This window comes from Caenorhabditis remanei, chromosome I (genome assembly GCF_010183535.1).
Source record: "Caenorhabditis remanei strain PX506 chromosome I, whole genome shotgun sequence".
Taxonomy (NCBI): domain Eukaryota; kingdom Metazoa; phylum Nematoda; class Chromadorea; order Rhabditida; family Rhabditidae; genus Caenorhabditis; species Caenorhabditis remanei.
In genome coordinates this window covers 11,009,251-11,024,426 of record NC_071328.1, presented here as the reverse complement: position 1 = coordinate 11,024,426, position 15,176 = coordinate 11,009,251, and the positions used below count along the sequence as shown (strand labels likewise).

At 37.4% G+C, this 15,176-nt stretch overlaps 5 protein-coding genes across 5 annotated transcripts; 2 read left to right on the top strand and 3 right to left on the bottom strand.

The window, feature by feature from the left end:
- Positions 1–964: 964 nt before the first annotated feature.
- On the top strand, positions 965–1,650 carry GCK72_002405 (uncharacterized protein; the record flags this gene model as incomplete). Its single annotated transcript, XM_003111956.2, has 3 exons — positions 965–1,104; positions 1,188–1,281; positions 1,336–1,650. The coding sequence occupies 3 exons, from the start codon at positions 965–967 to the stop codon at positions 1,648–1,650; spliced, it is 549 nt and encodes a 182-aa protein (XP_003112004.2).
- GCK72_002404 (uncharacterized protein) lies at positions 1,321–2,723 on the bottom strand (the record flags this gene model as incomplete). The annotated part of the gene is made up of 4 exons (XM_003112143.2): positions 1,321–1,634; positions 1,959–2,089; positions 2,194–2,492; positions 2,601–2,723. The coding sequence occupies 4 exons, from the start codon at positions 2,721–2,723 to the stop codon at positions 1,321–1,323; spliced, it is 867 nt and encodes a 288-aa protein (XP_003112191.2).
- Positions 2,724–3,354: 631 nt separating this feature from the next.
- Positions 3,355–6,336, top strand: GCK72_002403 (uncharacterized protein; the record flags this gene model as incomplete). Its single annotated transcript, XM_003112261.2, has 8 exons — positions 3,355–3,399; positions 3,444–3,650; positions 3,815–4,027; positions 4,078–4,200; positions 4,251–5,131; positions 5,199–5,734; positions 5,784–5,963; positions 6,008–6,336. 8 exons carry the CDS (start codon positions 3,355–3,357, stop codon positions 6,334–6,336), a joined length of 2,514 nt encoding a protein of 837 aa, XP_003112309.2.
- A 329-nt stretch (positions 6,337–6,665) lies between these two features.
- On the bottom strand, positions 6,666–7,733 carry GCK72_002402 (uncharacterized protein; the record flags this gene model as incomplete). The annotated part of the gene is made up of 5 exons (XM_003112083.2): positions 6,666–6,800; positions 6,850–7,107; positions 7,216–7,391; positions 7,438–7,624; positions 7,671–7,733. The coding sequence occupies 5 exons, from the start codon at positions 7,731–7,733 to the stop codon at positions 6,666–6,668; spliced, it is 819 nt and encodes a 272-aa protein (XP_003112131.2).
- A 500-nt stretch (positions 7,734–8,233) lies between these two features.
- Positions 8,234–12,138, bottom strand: GCK72_002401 (uncharacterized protein; the record flags this gene model as incomplete). The annotated part of the gene is made up of 11 exons (XM_053723408.1): positions 8,234–8,362; positions 8,481–8,554; positions 8,675–8,821; positions 8,875–9,103; positions 10,625–11,149; positions 11,201–11,251; positions 11,309–11,371; positions 11,417–11,666; positions 11,781–11,877; positions 11,924–12,032; positions 12,076–12,138. 11 exons carry the CDS (start codon positions 12,136–12,138, stop codon positions 8,234–8,236), a joined length of 1,737 nt encoding a protein of 578 aa, XP_053592053.1.
- Positions 12,139–15,176: the final 3,038 nt, after the last annotated feature.

The following is a 15,176-nucleotide window of genomic DNA, read 5'->3' as shown; positions in this document are numbered from 1 at the left end:
CAATTATTGCATTTTTTAGAAAAATACTCCCACGACAGCCATGTGTTTTTTCTGCTTTCGATTTATAATAAACCAAGTTTCCCTCGGTAATTTCGAAATATCGTTCTTGCCATCCATTCACATAATTGGTCCATTTTTTTAGAACTCCATTAGTAGGGAGGACGCTGAAATTGATTTAAAAAATGATAACATTTTGAAATAATGTTTTTTTTTGATAGTTCAGGAAACGTTCAGAAACTTACACTTCGTTCTCCATTGACTTCGTTCGTAAGATAGCAGGTGATAAGTGACAAGAAGACGGCTCGCCGTTTGAGAGAATTTTTCCGTATCCCCGCAGTTTTGCTCCGCTTTGTTCTGCAAACAATCCACACGGTTTGGTAGGCAAACAGTTATATGGCAGACGAAAAAATGAAGACAACCTTACATTTAGTCGATTCTAAACATAGAAAATCGAAGGTGGCGAAATGAGGGAGAACCGGTTTTTTGTACTGCAAATAATCGTTGAGTACTGTCTGAAAATGAGACTAAAGTTGGTTTCCGGAACGCGTAGTCATTCAATATAAAGATTTGGAACCGAAAGATGCTCTGATACAAGGCACGAAGTTTCTAGAGACGGCATGGAAACACGGAAAACGGGCATAAGTCACACAATATGTAGTGTGTAATAAATTGTGTCGTGAAAGTTCTCGCATTACATATATGTCAGAAATACAGATTCCCTGTTCAGTATATTTTATTTCAACAACGTCAGATTCTGATTTCTGTTCTCAATTGTCGTTTAAACCTGTTTTCCCATCTCACAAGTTCAATTCGTGTCCGAAAATCGGTTTTGCCAAAAAAAAAAACGAGTCAGTACTCGCGCTCTATTGAAAACTTGGCATGAAGCCAAACTTGCCGCATTTCGCAGGTCTCGCCACGAGTTCGACTACGGTCACACTTGTTTCCGCTGTGTCGGAGTTTATGAATGGGCGCCGGCTGGTTACTTGCTTCACTTGCGTTCGTCGCTGTCGCCATTGCTGTTGACACCTGTTCCAAGTCGGATTGTCCGAAAATGAGCAACACCGAGAGAACTTTCATCGCCGTCAAGCCTGATGGAGTCCACCGGTTAGTTATTTCAGGAAAATTTTTACAGTTTAGGACTAAACTGAATATCGCAATCTGCTAAAGTCCTATTTTCCCTTTTTCAGTGGCCTCGTCGGCAAGATCATCGCTCGTTTTGAGGAGCGTGGATTCAAGCTCGTTGCTCTTAAGCAATTGACTGCCTCCAAGGCTCACCTTGAGGTAATTTAAGATCGAAAGATAATTTTAGGCCAAGCCCAACTATTGATTTTTCAGGTTCACTACCAGGACCTTAAGGACAAGCCATTCTTCCCATCTCTCATTGAGTACATGAGCTCTGGACCAATCGTCGCCATGGTCTGGCAAGGACTCGATGTTGTCAAGCAAGGACGTGTCATGCTTGGAGCCACCAACCCACTTGCTTCCGCTCCAGGAACCATCCGCGGAGATTTCGCCATCCAAACTGGACGTAACATCTGCCACGGATCCGACGCTGTCGACTCTGCTAACCGCGAGATCGCTCACTGGTTCAAGCAAGAGGAGATCAACGACTACGCCAGCCCATTCATCAACTCCTGGGTCTACGAATAAATTAATTCTGTATCCCGGTGTGTAGCGATTTTACACTTCATTTTCGTATCTCTGCTGAATGTTGATAAAGTATTGCTTCCAACCAGACTGAAATCTTGTTTTTATCTTGCCTGAACAAATCTCTTACCGCTTAAAAGGAAAGATAATCTTGCACAGCTTATTAGTCATCAAATCATTTATTCGACTCGCGAGCGGACACGTGATTAAATATTATATTCAGACGACATGAATTATTTATAGACACGAATAAGTTAAACAAGTTTATCACATTTATGATCTAAATTCCGCGACTTGTACGAGTTTGTTACTGAGATTCGTGTTGTAGAAATCAAACTCGGGGTTGTCTAGATGGTTTTCGAAATCAGCGAGTTCTCTGTACAACTTCTTTTGGATAACAGCCTGAAGACCTCGAAGGAAGTTTGAGCCTTGGAAGATTGTTCTAAAATTTTGAAGTAGGATTTTTAATTATTATTACGATGTGTTATTTATCTTTTCATCCGACTTTCGAAGTCGTAATAAACTATTACAATTATCTAAACTAACTTCGTCTCTTTCCAGCTGTCTCCATCTTTTTCATAGGCTACTAGGCGATCTTGGTCACAATCAGAAACCAGTCTCTCATTCATTACTTGCACGAGAATGGCAGGTGATGAAGTGACAGAAGTAATTCGATCAGCTAGTCGAGTGGCATACATGTTGAGAGAAGCATCTGATGGGTTTGAGTTTGAGAAGTAGACACCGACCAGCGAGACTCCGAATTTCCCATGAACAAGAGCTGTGGCCAGTTCGAGAGGCGGGGCAAGTGGAGTTGATTCGTGGCTGAGAGGAACACATCCAGTTACCTAAACAAATCGATGAAATAACTAAAAATGGAAGGGCATTGAATTCATCAGATTCGTTTACTGATGATTGTTAGAAGATTCTCAAAATTTTAAACAACTATAACATACCGTGACTTTGTCTCCCTTCTTGTTTCCAATCAATAAACCAAAAACGCCCTTCGATGGGTATTTCAAGCAGTGAAGAATGATTGTTGAGTAAGGGAGGGCCTGTGTTTCGACCTGATATTTCATCTGAACATTTAGAAATTATCTTGCGTAATCGAACCAATGAGAAAGAGGTAATGTCAGAAGAAACAGAGAATTCGGGGAAGAACTAGTAGAAAGAAGGGCTAGTTTCATTTTGGATAATCGATATACATTTACATCAAGTTTCTGAAAATATATAGTGAAGATTTTCTCAGAAGAAACGAGTGAAAACCGAAAAATCGAAAAAGAATAAACTAAAAATCGTTATTTTTCAATGCGAGTCTAAAATTAGCAATAGAGCGCGTTTGCACATGTAGAAAGCACCGCCATTTTTAAATTGATTCGCGGACATATTGATTCGTTCACATGAATTTTTCTGTTGCTTAGGCAATTGCTGCGTCCTAAATTGTCTATTGCTTCACGAACACTTGTCTATTGGTTCGCGAACACTTGCCAGGGGGTGTTAAAGGCGCATCTAATTTGTTCGAAGTGGTCTCGGAGCGGAAAACGTTGTTTGCAGTTCATTTCAGGCCTGCAGAGCTTAAAAACACGATGTTTGATTTTTTTTCAACTACGAGACCATTCCGCGAAATTCCGAATAAACTAAATGCGTGATTAACACTCCAGAAAATACAATTTACATTTTTATCCAGGTAAATTTGCTTTCAATCCCGAAATGGAACGAAAACATGGATGGCGCAGTACAATTGTTCCTGGCAGAGTGAGTTTCATTCACAGTTATTTCCGAACTGATTTTTTTTTCAGAAAGCGATCACACAAATAGCTGCTTTACACGATGCCGGAGTTACCGAAGACATGTCATACTTGAACGAAAAATCCGTTTTGGATGAGTCGTCAAATTTGAATGATACTCATGATGACGATGAAGAAAGAGCATTGAGAAAAAAAGGATTCTCTGAACGTGAAATTAACAAAAGACTGCAAGGTCAAAAAGTTGAAAAACTCGCAAAGGTTTGTATTCTATCAAACAGATATATAATTTTTTTAAACCGAATGAAAGGCTTGTTCTGATTAATTATATGATTTATTTGAGAGAATTTACTGACAATATGTTATTTGAAACAAGATATTGAAGTGCTCTGTGCTCAGAGTTCACTAACTAAGCTCTATTTCAGGCCCAAGGTCGCCTCAAAGAACAAATGTTAGGAGCGAAGAATTTCAAAGAATTGATGGAAAAACACGAGTACTCAGAACGAGAAAGCGACGATGAAAATGATACTGCTGAGAACATAACTATCACGAATAAACCAGTTTTCGCTATTCCTGCACTTCCCAAGCATTTGAGTGAAAAGTCAATGATGGGATCACCGGTTGCTGGAACGAAAGGAGTATGTTTGGAATCCGAATCAAATATTGAAACAAATTTTTTTAAATTCAGAGCGGAAAAGCCGGTCTCAGTTGCTCAACTCCAAAAAGTGGAAAAGATGTTTCAATGCGTTCTCTAAGGGTTCTTGATATCTCCCATGTCGTTAACACAGACCAATTAGATTATGACAAAGTGGTAATTGATGCGTCTGTCAAAGTTTGAAACAGCAAGTTTATTAATTACAGGCAGTCCATAACAAAAACGTACTTATTCCAATTGTGGAAAACACCGAACAATCTTCGGCCAAAATGGGAGAAACTTTTACTGTTAGAGATGACCAAGATGAAAATCAAAAGCATGGACATGTATCTGCAAATGAAGCATCTCTACAGAAAACGTTCACTGTAGATCCTAGAACAGAGGTCGATAAATCAGAATCAGCTCTTCAGAAAACTTTCACTCTACATCCAAGAGCAGAGGGCGATAAATCAGAATCAAGTCTTCAGAAAACATTTACTGTCCCTGAAGGTGATCAGGATTCTACAAGGCATTCCTCTCTACAAAATACTTTTGTAAAAAGCGGTTCGAATGATAGTTTACTGCCAAATGATGGGAAGCGAGCTCAAGATGACACAAAGAAAATAGATGAAAGTGTCAATGCTGATCAATCAGGTTCTGTAATTGATTCTAGCAAACTGTCTGGCAACTGTATTTCGAACGAACTAATCGACACAACAATCACGGAAAACACAGTTGAAGGAGTAGAACAAAGAAGACGATCAAATAAAGTTGGAGTTCAAGAGCGGGAAAGACGCCATGCAGATTTGAACTCTTCTTTGATGAAAAGTATGATTGAGGAAGTTCCGTCTCCTGGTGCTAACTACTTTAAGAATCCCCGTAAGAAGCTAAGACCTACTGTTGAAGTCCCGCCAAAGATCATCAGCAGACTGAGTGTTGAATCAGACAAAGAAAAAACTATTGAAATGTTGTCGATGGTCGAAGAAGTCTCAATGGAAGCCGAGTCCAACGGCCCATCATTTGTTGATCCACTATCTGTGAACGGGTCTCGCATCTCACCAATTCCAGAAGTAGACAAAATCACAAATCCGACGAATGTCACACCAAAGTAGGTTCATCCGTATTTTGCTCGTTTATCAAAATGAGGAATCGTACTCAAATTGATTATTTTACAGATCAAATCGTCGCAATCTTCCCATCCGAGGCAATTCTATGGAAACCGTGCGAGTAACTCAGGCAAATGATGTTTCTTCTGTCATTACTCCCAAGCTCAATTATCTGAAACCTACTATATCATCATTGAGAAAACATGTTAATGAACCCGAATGCGACGATACCCTTTTCGGTACTCGTAGAGAGCGATGCACACCTGGAAAAAGTGCCACGACGGCAAAAACAGTGGTTCAAGATGCACCGATCATTGAGAAGACGCCGGTAACTGGAGAAGGAGTAACAGTCAAAAATGATCAGCGAAATGATGCGAGCAACAGAGATCTTTCCACCGGATTACCCGAAGAGACCTATCGACCGTCGTTCAATCTTGAGTTAGAAGTGGGTGATATGTCAATCCGGCCGTCTCCTAAAAGATTGAGTGCTAACTTGGATTCGGTGGAACCTGCTGATTTTGACTTGGACCTCCCAACTGTGAGAATCGAGAATCAGGCGGGTCCTTCTAATCAAAGATCATCCAGAAATAGAGCTGCTCTGCTTAGTTAGTTTTTAGAACGGAAATTTATGCAAAAAATCTGATATTACTACAGGTGACTCGATTGCCACTGTGAACACTCCGGGATATAACCGTACTGCTAGATGTCGTGTCATGAATGACACGAATGTGGAAGAATCGTGGCAATCCGATGAAGACGACGTCATTCTCAGTAGGAGAAATCCGGGGAAAAATGGGAAAAATGTTGGACTCCAGCTCAAAAAGCGCGAAATAAGTTTGTATAGATCCAAGATGTAAAGAAATCAATCTGTATTTCAGTTCAACCAGACACAAATAATGGAAACAGACGATCAGCTCGCAACAGAGTTAAACCACTCCGGTCCTGGCTTGGAGAGAAAGCCGTGTACGTAAACTCGCCAAGTGGAGGAAGACGTTTAACTAGCGTGTCTGATGTCGTTATCAAAGACAAAAGACTGTGCAAATATCGGACCGCTGATCTTAAACTGGCTACTGAACGAGAACAGCGAGCAAAAGCACACAAAAAGGAATTGGCTGCTAGGAAACGAGAAATTCTGCTCAGAGATCAACAAGCAGGGCGCCGAATGGACGAATCACATTATGATATTCATACCGATGACGAAGAATGAAGTCATCACTTACCTAAATTACCAACTTTTTTTATGAAAGCTATGAGCATTAACTGTAAATATCGCATCGCTATTTTTATTTTCCAAAGCTCAATAATGAATTATTGAACTTGTGAACCGAATAAACTTCCTTCTTAAACCTTCCTCAAAAAAGGCAAATAGAAATGCGTTGATTCAGAAAAAGAGTAAACGTTTCAATGATTTAAAATAAAAAACATCAACAGTAGACTAAATAGAACATTTTATTACGCCACAAGGAAGAAGAAGTGGGAGATTTCTTTGCGTTCCTTATTCCAATTTTGTTTTTGAAAATACAGTGCTGAACCGGCTTATTTTGTCTCAGGTTTCGTTTCAGGCGTGGCTTCTGGTTTTGGTTCCGGTTTAACTTCTTGTTTCTCTTGTTTTGGTGGTGTCTTTGACTCAACTTTTGGCTCAACTTTTCTCGGCTCTTTAGGTTCGACTCTCTGAAAAATATCGAATTCGAACAGATGAAAACTAGAAAAATAAGAATACTTTGAGTTTGTCTCGATTCTCCTCATTATCCATACGAATAATGACCGATTTGTGCCCATCTTCCAAAATACACGCTTTTCTTTCCACTTTTCCATCTTTATTCTTTGTCAATGCACTCGGAACAGCTGAACCGGGAACTGCAGCACTTTCCAGAGACGGTGATTTGCGAAGATGACGATGTGCTTCTAGTTTTCTCATGATACTTCTGACATCTGGAGGAGCCATCACTGACTGATTGTGCTCTTCGTTCATTTCGTCCTGAAATATTTGTTCTTTCACCGAATATCAGAACACTTCTAAGTTATTGTTAAATAATAACATTTAAAAAATCATCGGCGGAAAAGAACTACCTGCTTCCAAACTTACAGTGGCATCTTTCAACGCCTTCTCAGTGATTCCTCTCTCAATCAACAACGACGCAATCTTCTTTTCTTTCAACGCCTTCACCAGAAGAACCTTACACTTCTGGTTCTCATGAACTGGCTCTCCATCAACATCAATAATACGATCAGCCACGTTGAATAGTCCCGTGACCAATGAATCTGAAAACGTCTACAGTAATCTGAAATCTCAATTTCTCAAATTCACTTTCTTCCGCCTTAATGACAAAGACATTCTTATACACATTCTTGATTCCTAATCCAAATTTAAGTCCAGGTTTGTAGTTGATAACAATAATTGAGTACTCGTATCCAGTCTTCCGTTCTCCAATATTCTTTTCTCTTTCGGCCGGAATCGACACTTTTTCCATCGCTGATGACTTTTCTTGTGGAACCTGAGCGATTTTGGGATTTGAAGAAAAGAAACGAGTTGGATCTCACAGCAATTGGTGGTGGAATTTCCACCCTCGCTTCATCATTGTTCGGGGCAGCAACCTTGTCCATTTTTCAGAGCGATAGACTTTGAAACTGATTGTCAAGCTAGAGTATTTGTTACTTATAGAAGAGAAAAAGCGGTTTGGAGATCAAGATCACGTTTTTATTCAAAAATCATTCAAAAAATCATTTCTTTTATTATAAATCCTGGCAAGGGCTCATTGAAACTGGAAATGGAGATACAACCTCACTTTCAATTCCAGCTCATTTTTTCATCGTACATTTCACGTCACTTTTTGTTGTAAGTTTTGCTGTATCTTAACTTGATTCTCCCTGAAAACTCGTTCTCCATTCGTGTCATAACTTTTCAAAATGTCTCAGTTTGGGAACAACAAAGAGCATATCAATTCATATCATAAGAATCACATAATTGAATAACCGTAAATATAAACAAAAAGTAACTCCGTTGTAAAAGAAAGAAATAATATACCCGCTTGAATAATAACAGAACAATTAAAACAAGAAAACAGAAACAAAACAAGGAACGAAAAAAATCAACAGATAAAATACTAGTTCCTATAATTGTAATAAATACGGTTAAATTCATCCATATTGAATAGATTTGAATAGTCAGGTGGGACTTCAACTATTGGCTCTCGTTGCAAGTTGACCATCGGGCCATTATTTGCGAATGTCATCTAAAAATATTTAGACTTGAAGAAGGGGAAACACAGCGAACAAATTACTGGAAAAGCGATGAGCCTTGATTCATTTCAGCTCATTTTAAAGGCTACTTATAACTCTCTCAGCACTTACTGTCGGAATAAAATTATGTAGGGGATTGAGTGGTTGCGGTGTGGGTGGAATGAGCGGTGCAACAGGAAGGTTGACTGAAAAATGAATCAATAGGGGAACTTTAAGTTAATATAGAAATGGCCGAAGTAATTCATTTCTGATTTTTAAAAATTTTTAATTTACACTCCGATATCTTTGAGTGTTCATTTACTCACAAAGATTCATGTCCATCGGTGGGAAAATGTATTGTACAGATGGAGGCGCCACGGGAACTGGTGGAAGTGCAATGGGTTGAAGTAGAAATTGATTATAATAGTTCGATAATAGAGCATGAAGGGCCTGGATATTCAACCCACACAAGTCTGTAAAATGAATATCAATCTTTAAATCATAAAGCAATGTTTCATTTACTCACTCTGTTCAGGAACAGTCTGTTCCACTCCGGCCGCACCAATGGGAAGGTTAGGATGATGAAGAAGATGTTGAACACCTCCAGAGTAGTCGGCATGAGGTACTGCCTGAGGAATTTCCAAGGGTATTCCAATCGGAAAGTTGCGATATTCCATTTGATCTACAGTACCGCTCAATAGGATATGAAGTTTTGGTTTTTCGGTCATAACTTCTTTCAAATTTGTCGGATTGGTCTGAAACTTTGGGAAAACATTTATTGCAGAGTTTTCCTTATATTTAATTAATATTCTAGGTGAAAAATCTTTTTTTCAAGTTTTTTTGTGAAATTTGCGAAAATCACGAAAAATCGAAAAATCGCATATTTTTATTTCCATGACCGGTGTATCAAAAATAGAGTGTTTAATAAGTGTTTATGCTTAATTTATAATAGAAAACAACTTGATTCACATTTTTTGGTCACTGGATTAGTTCTTTTGATTCATTACCCATGTCTCCCGGGCTGTCAAAGCTTGGTAGTGTTAATATATGAAGTATTACACTTCAAACACTTGTAAAACGTGCATTTTCTGTAGAAAACAGTATCGAAATTTGCAAAGCTATAGAGTGAAACGTGGAAAACATGAATTAAACACTTTTATCTTGATAGAACTCCTAAATTAATTTTTGGAGATCTCTAATTGTCAAATTCTGCATATCTGGTATCAATGTCAGACCCTTTCCAAAGCGAAATTATACAATTATTCGGTACTTTTAGTTTTACAACTAATGAAACTTGTTATTTGAACAATTGAAAATATTTTGAGTCAAGTTTCGATACACCTGTTTGTATTAATAGGATTGATCACTCCCTGCAGTCTTACTGTCACTTGCTCGAAAATGTCGTAGTTTTACATTTTTGGTTTTACTCAAAAAGCATATCGTATTGATGCTGTTTTTGATCATTCACGTTAGAAAAGGGCCCAAATAAGATTAAAAACAGTAGAAATGTCCTCTCTCACACTGTCTCATGTAGTCATACGACGACCAAAAAATGGTATCAGAACATGATCACGATGAAGTTCCTTTTCAAAGAAACAGTACTTTAAAAACTAAATTATTAATCGAAACTTGACTCAAAATATAGATAATTGTTCAAATAACAAATTCCAGAAATTGTAAAGCCAAAGGTACCGGATAAATTTATAATTTCCGTCTGGAAAGGGTTTGACATCGATACCAGATATGCAGTATTTGACAATCGGAGGTCTCCAAAAATTATATAAGGGCTTCTATCGAGATAAAAGTGTTAAATTCATGTTTTCCATGTTTTACTCTATAGCTTTGCAAACTTCGATATTGTTTTCTACAGAAAACACAAGTTTTACAGGTGTTTGAAGTTCAAAACTCCATATATTAGTACTACCAAACTTTGACAGCCCGGGAGACATGGGTAACAAGTCAAGAGTAGAGGTCCAGTGGTCAAAAATTGAGAATCAAAACCTTTTCTATTAAAAATTAATCATAAACACTAATAACACACTCTATTTTCGATACACCGGTCATGAAAATAAAAATATGTGATTTTTCGAATTTTTGTGATTTTCGAAAATTTTACAAAAAACTTGTAAAACATGATTTTTCACCAAGCATGTTGATTAAATATAAGGAGAACTCTGCAACAAATGTTTTCCCAAAGTTTCAGGTCAATGAGACCTATTTGAAAAAAGTTATGGCCCAAAAACCAAAACTTCATATCCTAATGAGCGGTACTGTACTTGCACTACTCTGCCCTCTGGACCGTCTCCTTGTTCTTGTTCGAATTCTTCTCCTCTTTGTTCCATTTCTATTGGGCCTTCCTCGAGGTGCTCTTCTTGATTTTCTTCGAATATGCTTTCTTGTTCTTCTTCGTTTTTGTTATTTTGTTTTTCTTCTTGCTCTTGTTCATCTTCATCAATTTCTTCGTTCTCTTCTTCCACCTCCTCGATCCCTTGTTCTAATTTCTTCACTTCTTCTTGCTTCCCTTCAATTCTATCTCCGAAGTTTTCTTCTTTTTCATAATCTTTTTCCTCGTGTTCTTCCATTTCTTTCTTATCTTTCATTTCTGCTAGAGCTTCTTCAACCATTTTATTCATTCCTTCTTCTTCCAGTCTTTTTTTCTCCTCGTCGGAAATTTCGTCTTCTTCTTCTTCGTTTTCTCCATTCGCTATTCGATTCTCTACTTCTACTTCGAACGTTACAAATAATTCATCCATTACTCCTCCCCTAACATCTATTCCATCTTCTTCTACTTCCACCTCACTCTGAAACATGTAGCTCTATATAATGATCAGTCTGTCTGCAATATTACTCACCTGCTTGGCAACTTTCGGAGAAGGCCCCTCGTCCTTGTCATCATTCAACTCCTGGAAATTAATTTTTTGAGTGAAATGGAGTAGTTGGATCAGGTAAGGAAAACTCACTTCTCTTTTCCTTTTATTTGCTTCCTTCATCTTCTCTTCATAACATTTTTTCATTTCATCCACCTTAAAATTTGGAATACTTCACTTGAAATTGGACAAAGGACTCACCATATCTCTATTTTCGTCTTTCAATTTATCTAATTTATTTAACAAACTGATTCCGCTTTCTCCTTTCTTATTCCTGGCCCTCATATCGACTCCCCAATCCAGTGCCATTTTGAACATGGCAAGTGTCCCTTCTCGGAACCGTTGATGGACAACGGAGGCGAGGCGGGGACTTTCAAATGCCATGTGAAGAATATCGTGGATCATTCTATTTTTTTCCCGCCCCGACTCCAATTCTGGGTTGGCTCCTTTTCTGAAAAAATAGTTTCAAACATTTGAGCAACTCAATTTCACATTTTAATTAAGAGAAAAATTCTAGTTTCAAGATATTTTTCTCAATTTCGGATATAAAAAAAAATAAACTCACTCGAGAAGAGCCTCTAATTTATCATATTGCCTATTCAGCACGGCAACACTCAATATAGTGTTCCCCGTCAGATCCGAGGAGTTGAGGTCAGCCCCTTCTGAAAATTCACTAATAGATCAGGAACAGTTTACTAGCAACCGTACTTTTGATAAGTTCATTGAACTCCTCCAAATTATTATTTTTCATACAAGAGCGCATAAGAGCGCTCTCTCCTACATTGTTTCGATCCTCTACATCGATTCCGATTGGATTCTGAACAATAAAAGGAAACTGAATATGAGAATGAAACACTTACGGCAGTCAATTCTCTTTTTTGTTGGCGGGCAAGACAACGAGTTTGACTTCTTGTGAATCTCATTTTCGAATCTGAAATTGTTGGAAATTTCGAGTATTCAGACATAAGTCAGATGAAAAAATCCGTAGAATATTATGATTTTCTTCTTCTCTTTTTCTCTTTTACTACAAATTGTAATATGAGAGGAAGTGAGATCAAAACAGAGTAGACTTGTGAATTCCCACCAAATTATAAATGTCGAATTGGGATTTGAAATGGAAAACAATATAATTTGAAGAGAAAGGAAAACAAGAGAAGAAATGAACAAGTAACATGGTAAATCATATTCTACGAAGAGGAAATATTCAGAGGGAAGTGTTGTTTCAAAAGCGAAATTTGGAGGTGTGAGATGAGATTTATTTTTTGAGCAAGAGATTAGAGGATAATGAACATGGAATAAGCCTTCTCATGGAGATATTCACTGAATGTAGAAAAAAGTAGAGAAAATGGCAAAACGTCAAAAGAATTTGAAACCAAGACTCTTTGAAGTCAAAAGGTTGAGAACCGGAAAAGACGTGAGCAAAATGAAGAACTCTAAACGACGTTTGCTTGAAAAAATTCAGAAATCACAATTTTCCCTATTTTGGAGACCTCAAGAAGTCACACGTGCCTGGTTTCAAGATGATTCCGATATGTGTGGTCTGAGTCTCAACTTAGAAACAATTATTAGAATATGAAGGAAAACTCAGTTGTCTAGGTGCACTGAAATAAACGGAAATAACAGGTTTCCGGTTAGAAATACTTTGATTTTTTATAAAAGCTTGTCAATTCTTTCATTTTCAGATTCGGATTCGGATTCAACGGAAATTAAAAAGCGGTTTGTATAAACGTATTTTTGTGAATCTTTTTTTTACTTTGAATTGTCCTAAAATTAATTCCCGTAGAATTAGGTGTTTTTCAAACTTTATGATTTTCTGGATATTCACATTTTCTTGTTTCGATTCCAAGAAGTCTATTGAAAGGTAAGAACAATTAATAATTTTAGGCCACGAAATGAAGCGGATCGGCATAGACTACTTTCGAAATCCGTGACTTCAATGAAACCTTGTTGGCAATTTCCAATTTGAATGGAAATGCATTTGTGACTGGAAGGAGTTTCAGATTATAGAAGCTCCAAATTGGACGATGCGCAGCGACAAGAGAGTGCATCTGAACCGACACGATGGAGCGCTTGCAGAAAAGGACCTCCCGTGAAATGCAGATTTAAAAATACTTTTTGAGTCATCTAACGTTTAAGAAATACTAACACAAAATATTCAAAAAAGGATCCGTAGAAAAACTCCGTTTTTTGATGACTTTGAGATTAATCTCCTTTGAAAAAAGGTGGCAAAGTAGTTGAACAAAAAGGGGAAATGATAATCTTTTTATATCTTTCTTTCTCTCTTTTTTCAGATAACCTACATCCTCAGAGACTCCACCCACTTTGTTGGTTTTGTTTGCTAGTCAAAAATTACATTCGGGAGCTGGAGACGGAAAAGAAGACAGAGAAAAGAAGAGAAGAGCCTTGTGAGGCATGTCTCTGAATATGAAAAAGAATTGTGAAATATGAGAAAAACGAGAAAAAGAAGAAGAAAACGAAGGAGCATTACTCTAATAAGATGACCTACATTGAGAAAATACAATATGGTTGAAGCATTTTTAATATTAGTTTAATTGGGAAATGGAGACAAGAATTGTAAATGAATGGATTCTTTTTTCTGTCTCTAATGACTTTTATTTCACCAGATGCAGAAGAGTCAATGTGTTTGCGGACTTCCGATGCTCTATTCTGGATTGAGAAATGTTGCGTTTTCGGGAGGACGCGATGTCGTCGTTGATGATTTTGATACGGAAACAGAGAGAAGTGGATGAAAAATAATAATACAAGAAAGTAGAAAGAAACAAATTTAAAAAAATATTTTTTAAAGTATTATTAGAAATTTGGAGTATTCTGTTTCAAATCAGACGCCAAGAATATCAAAAGTGATTGAAGAAAATAAGAACGAGGTCCTACTGTAACATGCTTGTTATTATTTTTCCGATTTTCAAAAGCCGGTCAGTTATATTTGAGTCTCTAAATTTCTATAGTCTGCATTACATCCCTTACAAGCTTTTTTAATTCGCTTTAGAATTGTTCAAGATGTCTCCGTTTTGAAAAACATGGTTGTATGAGAATACTTGTTTACGAAATAGAGATACAGTAGTCTGCCTATTTTTCAGTGTGAAAATCTTCAAAGACCATGCTACAGTTATCACCAATTACGGCACTATAAATTAAGAGAAAACTCGAAATCATTTCTCGAAAACAAAAAAAATTCGTTAATAAATTCGTATTTCTGCTCGTGTTTTGCCGGAGTCGTGGGACTTTCCAGCAGTTTCCATGACATGTTTCTACTTTGATTACCTTGTGACACAATTTTCCTTTTTTAGAATAACGATGGAAGAAAGAGCTTCCAGTCGACATAATATCAGGGTTATTTTGAGATTCGAATCCTGTTAACTTTTGGAAAATAATTTTACAGTGAAAAAGCTCTTTATTCGAAAATAATATCTGAAAGTTAAAAAAATGAACGACTTTTGGAAAGAAATTACAACAATATATTATACCAGTCGATTGACGCAGCCTACGGATTATCAACCTCCTTCCCTACACCACCCTTCTCAGTTTACAACGTCTGTGGCGCTTCCTAAATGATTCAGACAGTCGGGGCATTAAAATGCTCACCTACTTCTGGATCGTAAACGTTTCTTCACTTGGTGATACATTTTGTAAGCTGAGCTGTCCGTTCCGGGAGAGAACAATTGCAAAATCTTTTCAGACTACAGTTTAACAAAATTTCTCAATTACTTGTTCTAACCTGATTGAATATGGAATTTAGAAAGAACGGTTATTGAATTTACTAATCGGGATTTTCTTCCTATAGTTTTCTTATAACTTTTCTTCTTTCCCTTCTCAAAAGGCGAGTTCAGATATAAATGTTTAATTTTTAGACTGATTGTGAGCGATACCGCCTCCCTCCTCTTTTGGGCTCCCTCGGCTTTTGGCATATTATTTTTTTTCAAAAAATATCAAATTCAGCGAC